This window comes from Diadema antillarum, unplaced genomic scaffold (genome assembly GCF_040938485.1).
Source record: "Diadema antillarum isolate AM-2024a unplaced genomic scaffold, OU_Dant_1.0 seq00001057_RagTag, whole genome shotgun sequence".
NCBI lineage: Eukaryota > Metazoa > Echinodermata > Echinoidea > Diadematoida > Diadematidae > Diadema > Diadema antillarum.
In genome coordinates, this window is record NW_027271885.1 from 709,805 (window position 1) to 718,303 (window position 8,499).

The 8,499-nt window shown below is 36.1% G+C and overlaps 1 protein-coding gene across 1 annotated transcript; it reads left to right on the top strand.

The window, feature by feature from the left end:
- Positions 1–1,429: 1,429 nt before the first annotated feature.
- On the top strand, positions 1,430–7,185 carry LOC139743202 (uncharacterized; the record flags this gene model as incomplete). Its single annotated transcript, XM_071653700.1, has 7 exons — positions 1,430–1,600; positions 2,067–2,195; positions 3,008–3,139; positions 4,163–4,356; positions 4,971–5,186; positions 6,174–6,290; positions 7,123–7,185. Coding segments are annotated over exons 2-7 (849 nt in total), but the record flags the coding sequence as incomplete, so codon positions are not given.
- Between the last annotated feature and the right edge of the window lie 1,314 nt (positions 7,186–8,499).

The following is an 8,499-nucleotide window of genomic DNA, read 5'->3' on the forward strand; positions in this document are numbered from 1 at the left end:
CCAACAAGGTTTGTAATGATTTGTGCGAGATTGTATTGGGGCATCCCATATCAACCAATGTATTTCTTTAAAATGATAGGATAACGAAAACAAAGGATTCAATATTAATGGAACTAATCTCAGTCACCTTCGGTGTGTTGATGTGATTGTAATAATTTGAAATACAACTAGCTGAGACTGAGATGTTGTCACAGCTTGATAAGGAGAGTAAAGTGAGTATTACAATTAATATGTTCAAAACAAAAGTCATCGGCCAGTGTTAAGTAAAGATAAGATTTGAAATGGTAGAACAAGAAATTTAATAAGAATCCAAAAAAGTTGATTGTTAAAACCAGAATTGTATAGTTCAAACAATAACATGTGTAAGGACCGAGTGCAATAATTTCCTGAACAATTAGAACACGTATGGTCTGTGTACCTTGGTTAACGTTGTGCTACTCTGCCAATATTTATTTACACACTTCTCTTCTGATATACTCTTTCAGAAATGAACCACACAGCCCAGCCCAGACAACTTTTCGAAGGCCCACTTAAGGAACTTTCTACTACCGATGCCAAGAATGAATCAGTGCTTCATCGTGGTGACAAAGACGACAGCAGTGACGACAACGATGACTTGCCCCTAGCAGTATTGATCAAGCCAGGTATATACAGAAAAAAAACCCAGCTACGGTAAAGTGGTAGAGAGTAACGTCCTTGTAATTTCCCTCTTTAAAAAAAAAAAAAAAATCATTGACAGATATTCAATTCCATTAACATCAGGGACAAGTTCATTATACTATTTTGACTGCATATTCTGAAGTTCTTCCAGAGCATAATTATGATAAAGGACTAGAGCTTGGTCAAACCTATCGAACTGCTTGTATTATGATTTGCTGGAAGAAAACATTCTAAAAATTGCCATTGTTTTCGAGTGATTTGTTGCATACTCTTTCAGGAAAGAACCACATAACCCAGCCCAGACAACATGGTAGTGACAAAGACGACAGTGGTGACGACGACGACGACTTGCCCCTAGCAGAATTGATTAAGCCAGGTATGGAAAGGAAAATTTAAAATAAAAATTAAAACACATTGCACTATACCAATTTGTAATTGCCTAGCTTAATTCGTCCATGGATGTTGATCACAACAAAGTGCAGGTCTGGATTTGAGTCATTCTGGTCAATGAAATATGATAAAAATGAACATAACCAACTACCGTAATGCTGACGAGCTGTCCTTGGCAGAATTGACTGAACAAAGTGTGTTTATATAAATATAAATTAGCACACACATAAATTTAAATGAGCGTGAGAATTTATCTGCATTATTTAAAATACTTTTAGGGACAGGTTCATTATAGTATTCTACTGCGTATTCTAAAGTCTTCCTGAGCATAATTATGATAAAAGACTAGAGCTTGGTCAAACCTATCGAACTGCTTGTATTATGATTTGCTGGAAGAAAACATTCTAAAAATTGCCATTGTTTTCGAGTGATTTGTTGCATACTCTTTCAGGAAAGAACCACATAACCCAGCCCAGACAACATGGTAGTGACAAAGACGACAGTGGTGACGACGACGACGACTTGCCCCTAGCAGAATTGATTAAGCCAGGTATGGAAAGGAAAATTTAAAATAAAAATTAAAACACATTGCACTATACCAATTTGTAATTGCCTAGCTTAATTCGTCCATGGATGTTGATCACAACAAAGTGCAGGTCTGGATTTGAGTCATTCTGGTCAATGAAATATGATAAAAATGAACATAACCAACTACCGTAATGCTGACGAGCTGTCCTTGGCAGAATTGACTGAACAAAGTGTGTTTATATAAATATAAATTAGCACACACATAAATTTAAATGAGCGTGAGAATTTATCTGCATTATTTAAAATACTTTTAGGGACAGGTTCATTATAGTATTCTACTGCGTATTCTAAAGTCTTCCTGTGACATAATTATAATAGATAACAAATGACTAGCACTTGGTCAAACCTATCCAATTGCTTGTATTATAATATACTTAAGAGGAAACATGAACTAAATGCTAGAGTTTTCTGTAACATTTTTTTTTAAGGAATGGATGACATTAACCAGGCCACTGAGCCCATGCAACTTTCTGAAGACTCAATTGAGAAATCAGTGGGAACAGCCAATGACAAGGATGGTGGAGATAAGTCACCTCTACCAGAATTGACCCCAAAAGGTACTCAATTAAGATTAAGAAATGTTAACCAACATATAACTTGCGAATAGCCTGAATGAGAGATTAAGAGTGGATATACGATGTTCAGAAATTATTATTGACAGAAGCACAACCGTTTCACAAGCATATGCCAGAGTTCCGGGAATTAGATAAATGTAAATGGCTTGAATTCAACTTGTCATGCTGCTTGAATAGAAATTATATATCTATTTCATTTACAAATAGGCCTGTATGACAGTATATGTCTTGACAAGAAAATATAATTGACACAAGTTCGGGTAATTCATCTACAATTTTGTTAGATTCCATTTATGATGATCCATTCGATGTCAAATCTGCAAACCCTAGTGATATAAATGTGGTTATTGTATGGAGTCTGGAAACTGAATTAAGGAGCAAGATAGCCAAGCAGACACGATAAAGAATTCATGTATACGTTCTTACAGTTGGAATAAATATCACATGGTTATGATATCACCAACAAAATATTGTTCACATTTTGAAAGACAATGAAAGGAAATAAGTGGCACATGTAATTTTTCGATGGCTACCCCTTTTGTCTGGGGAAAGGGGCTTTCACAATTGGTTGTGCGATCGCTATTGCCATTATTTCTTGATAGTATACTTTGTACAGGATCGCAAGCAATCGCAAGCGATCACATGACCGATTGTGAAAGCCCCTTAATTAGCAGCAGTGCGTATGATAACAAATTGCTAGCACTTCGTGAAACCTATCCAATTGCTTTTATCATAATTTGTTGAAAAGGAAACATGAACTAAATGCTAGAGTTTTCTGTAACATTTTTTTAAAGGAATGGACCACATTTACCAGGCCACTGAGCCCATGCAATTTTCTGGAGACTCTATTGAGGAAGCGGTGGGAACAGATACTAATGACGAGGATGGTGGAGATGAGTCATCTCTACCAGAATTGACCCCAAAAGGTACTCAATTAAGATTAAGAATTGTCAACCAACATATACTTTGCGAATAGCCTGAATGAAAGATCAATAGTGGATATATATGATAAGAAATTATTATTGGCAGAACGCACAGCCGTTTTATGGGCATGTGCCAGAGTTTATGGGAATTAGAGAAATGTAAATGGCTTGAATTTAACTGGTCAGGTTGCTTGAATAGAAATTATATATTATTGCATTTACAAATGGGACTGTATGACAGTATGTGTCTTAAAAGAAAACAAAATCGACACAAGTTCGGGTAATTCATCTACAATTTTGTTAAATTCCATTTATGACCATCCATTCGATGTCAAGTCTGCAAACCCTAGTGAAATAAAATTATTATTGTATGCAGTCCGGAAACTGAATTAAGGAGCAGGATAGCAAAGCAGACACGATACAGAATTCATGTATACGTTCTTACAGTTAAATAAATATCACATGGTTATAATATCAACAACAAAATCTTATTAAAATTTTGGAAGTGAATTAATATGAATAAGTGGCATATGTCATTTTCCAGTGCTACCCCATTTTTCTTGGTAACGACGGTGGGGTATTATTCGTGTGAAATATAATTTTATGTATTACTTAAGCCATGAGTTGGTAACAGTTAGTTAAAACAATGTTGGCTGTCACATTCTACGTAATTACCTAATTCATGGTCATAAGGGAATATTGATTTGAAAGTGTAAGATAAAACAACATACAAGTCCTCTGTAACATATCGGGCGAAGAGGTTATAATTTCATTAGTGTGAAAACATGAAAATGAATCTGTTGTCGAAGACTTGAAGTAAGCCATCTCCAAAATGGAAATGAGCCACGCCCCCTTAAAACACAAGTGAGCAATAAGGCAACTGACATTTGATAATGTGTTTGGAATCATTCAAAGTAATTAGTTGTTTTACTAAAAAGAGGCATTTGATCAATTGAATGGAAATATAAATGAAAAGTTAAAGTGATTGGAATTCGGCAACGAGTGTTAACTTGTTTTCCATTTTAGGTACTTTCTTGGATATAAGTCAAGCATTTCCTGAGTCGTTGTATGAACTGCAACAGGGCCTACCTATGTTCTGTTGTAATAGAGGATGTACTCGTGAAGTTTACCAGGAATGTATGACATGTTGGAAGCTGATCTGCTATGAACATTTTGTCGCAAAGGATCCTTGCAGTTGTCACGATGGCAAAGCTTGGGAGGTAAGAGTTAGCACGTTAAGTCTAAGCTTTAATTTAAAAATATCAAAAAGAAACTAAATACTAACAGTTCACCAATAATTCCGCGTGAGGTTTCACATACTTGACATAGTAGACAGACCTTGACATACTATTGTTATTTTCATGAACTTCTCATAAAAAATATTGTCATGGTGACTTACAGTAAGCTTGGAGCTCGTTATTCAATATACACATGCATACATGAACTTGAATGTGATAAACATTGCCAGTCAATATTTATTCTAATTCTTCAGAGACTGTACCACAACATATGATTATTTCTAATGTTTCTATGTTGTAATCAAAATCAAACAAAAACTTAAGTCAATGGAAATGAACTAATATTTCTAATATTGATTTCTTCTTGCGAACAAACTAATGCAGATAGCATAAGAACTAAACAAGAAATCTTCAACACTTCGTTCACATGTAAACGGAAATAGTGTCGGAATTGAAACCAGATATGTTTTGATGCATTGTGTGTGACTCGTACTAATTATAGATAATTAAAATTGCGTTTAGTTCTTTATGAGAATTAAATTTCTGTTTGATTCTGATATATATATATATATATATATATAATTATATATATGTAGGATGTTACAGACTTCGAGCGAGAGCGAAGCGACCGTGAGCAGCAAGATCCAGAGGTCTCACTTAACCATGCAGACTTCGAGCGAGAGCGAAGAGACCGTGAGCAGCAAGATCCGGAGGTCTCACTTAACCATGCAGACTTCGAGCGAGAGCGAAGCGACCGTGAGCAGCCAGACCCGGAGGTCTCACTTAACCTTGATGATGCTGAACAGCAGAAGGTAATACGGATTTTTTTTCTTCTCTTTCAAATATAAATCAGTGTGACAACAAGCAATCACACAATTAAAGACATATCGTCCTTTTTGCAGATCAGCAGAAAACCATCCAAACATCTGTAAACCCTAGAGCATGGTGGGCAGGTTGTATATTCAAAATGTGAAATAGTTAAATCATGTAAAATTCAAATAATGCACGTAAACAGTGCATGAGAGATAGTCTTGCTCAGACACTTGGAAGTTTTGTTTCTTGAAATAATAGTTATCTGTGTGTAATTTAAATTACAAAACACATTATGAACATAATGTACATTATAGAAGACATTATTCAATATTTTGTAAAAAGTAATTAAAAAGGACTGTGTCAGAGACTAATATATTTTTTCGAGGTTCGAAAAAATAAATTCAAATTATAACGGTAGTTTGTACTTCACAAGTGAAGACCCTACAGGTCTAAAAACTACACAAAGGTTTTTGTAACAGTGTCTTCTTCATTATATACCTTATTGTTTTACACCAATTGTATACACAAATTCAATGCAAAAGGGACATAATGTCTTTAAGGCTCTCCTTATCAATAAGTCCTCTAAATCACAAACTTATTAAAACAATCATATCAATTGTGCTTGTACTAGCATTTTGCTTATTTCTCCTGATGGCATAACGGCAATTGACTAAGCTCCTTCAAATTTAGCCAGGCAGAACGATAGCAGCCTCTTCCCGTGTTTTGAATAAAAGCGATATTTTTTATTCTTAATTCATAGATTTGTGAATTTATAACATAGTTCCCTGAAGACAGCATGAGCTTTCAGTTAAAACTATTAACATGTCATCACAGGCACCTTCAAAGCTTTTGAAAGGCTAATGAAAACTTTGCTAAAAATTTAACCCCCTTTTTGTATTCTCTGTTTCTTTTTGTTTTACTGAGTCCAGTTAGATATTCAGATAATGCTCTTACGTTGGCTTCTTGTCTCCATATATCACTCGAAGGATGAAATAAATGAGACGGAGCAAGATCAAGGTGACCGTGACTCCCTCGAGCATCAAGAGGGTCAGCATACCCAACATGAAGATAACATGCACGAGGTTCAAGACAGTCAGTCTGAGGTGATTATATGATATAAAAGGTGTCATGAATTATGATAATATGAGCAGTATTTCAACAACAAAAATCTCTGTCAAATCATTATCTACACTTAGTAACTGCTTATTTCGGAAAGTGTGATTGGCTCTTCATACACGGGTTATGTACTGTAGTTCAATTACAGACTTGCAATAGCTTACAATCAAGTCCATTGCAAACGCGCCAGAAATTTAGTTTCTAAATTCTAAATTCCAAAATTCGCTACAACTTGGGGCACACAAGGATCAGACTGGTTCCACTGTATGGAATAATCTCCTTTTAGTTAGATAAACTTTGCTCTTCATCAGAGTCCTTTAAAAGTAGTTTAAAACTCACTTCTTTAATGCTACCTTTTGATTACCCATGCCTTGTATTAATAATTTACTTTCTATCTTACTCTTCTATTTTCGCGTGGAGCATTCTACAGAGTGGATTTGCCGCATTACAAATCTCATCAATCATTATTATCATTATTACTTACTGTTGCAGAATTTTAGGGAAACTAATATGAGAACTGCCTCGTGCCGTTTTTTCGACCTCTAATTTACGTCTGTAAACTCGCTGAAAAACGCATACGTTTTTAGACGCTAAACGGTTCAGTGTAGGACAGTACCTTTGTATTCACGAAACATGGCCCATATCTAATATTGACTTTTCACTTGCATATTGACATGTTTCTGTGGATTATTTTTGAACCTTCAGTATATTCCCACTTTTTTACAATAAACTTATGAAACAAATTTCCTTTTTACATTCTGTGTGCTACTTGTAGCAAGGAGAAAGAAAGAGTTAATCATGTGTTATTTTCTATTTCAGAAACGTGGGAGGAAGAGAAAACGGAATCCAGAAGAATGGAAGAAAAGACAGCAGTCAAGAAACGTAATCGGGGAGAGGAATATGTTGTACGTAATAAAACAATCCCTGCCAGAAAGATAGGAAAGAAGTGTAACACAAAATGTCCCCATAAGTGCTTCTCTAAGTTCTCTGATGAAGACAGGAAAACATTGTTCGAGGATTACTGGAAAACGGGCTCCTACACCCGTCAGCGAGATTTTATTCATCACCATATTTCTCGGTCCAAAGCAATACCTAGAAAAAAGAGAAAAAGTCAGAAGCGAGTGCGTCACATGTACAAATACCATCTCCCGCTCACATCACAAAGGGAACGAGTGTGCAAACATTTCTTTCTCAGTACTTTGGGAATTGGTTCCAAGCTTATTGAGTATACATTGAAGAAGTATGAAGGCCCGTTTGCACGAGAAGACAGGAGGGGAAAGTTACCGTCAGTGAACAAAACTTCAGAAGAAGATGTTAAGAAAGTATGTGAACACATTGATTCATTTCCTGTTGTTGAATCACATTACTGTCGTGCGTCTTCAAAAAGGAAATATCTGGACCCTTCTTTAAGCGTTTCCAAGATGTACGCAATGTACGAATCGTCTGTATCGAAACCAGTTTCCTTCGCAGTGTATAGAAACATTTTCAATTCCCAATATAATTTGGGATTTCATCATCCGAAGAAAGATGAATGTAACACATGTGCTTCATTCAATAATTCAACTCCGGAAGAAAGGGAAGTTAAAGAGCAGAACTACAAGAAACACATTGCTGAAAAGGAAAGTGCAAGAGAAGAGAAACAAAGAGACAAGGAACGAGCAAAGATCGATCCAATCTTAGCTTTAGCTCCTTTACTTTTGATCTTCAACAGGTCTTGACTACACCCTATGGCCAGACATCTTCGTTCTATTACAAGCGGAAAATGTCTACGTATAATTTCACTGTATACAACCAGGCTACTGCATGTGGAAATTGCTTTGTCTGGCATGAGACTACAGCGAAGCGGGGAGCATGTGAGATTGGCTCATGCCTCTTAAAGTTCATGCAGTCACTTGATCCTGATACCACACACATAAGTTTCTTTTCTGACTGCTGTGGAGGCCAAAATCGGAACAGAATTATAGCTTGCACTTTGCTATATGCAGTTCTGCACACTAATGTTGCCATCATTGACCATAAATTCTTGATCAGCGGACATACTCAAATGGAATGTGACGCGATGCATTCCTGCATCGAAAGGAACAAAAGGGGAGTGACAATCCATCACCCCGACCAGTGGATACCAGTTATTCAAACAGCAAGGAACAGGAATCGGTATGAAGTTACCCACATGACGAAAGAGGACTTCCTTGATCT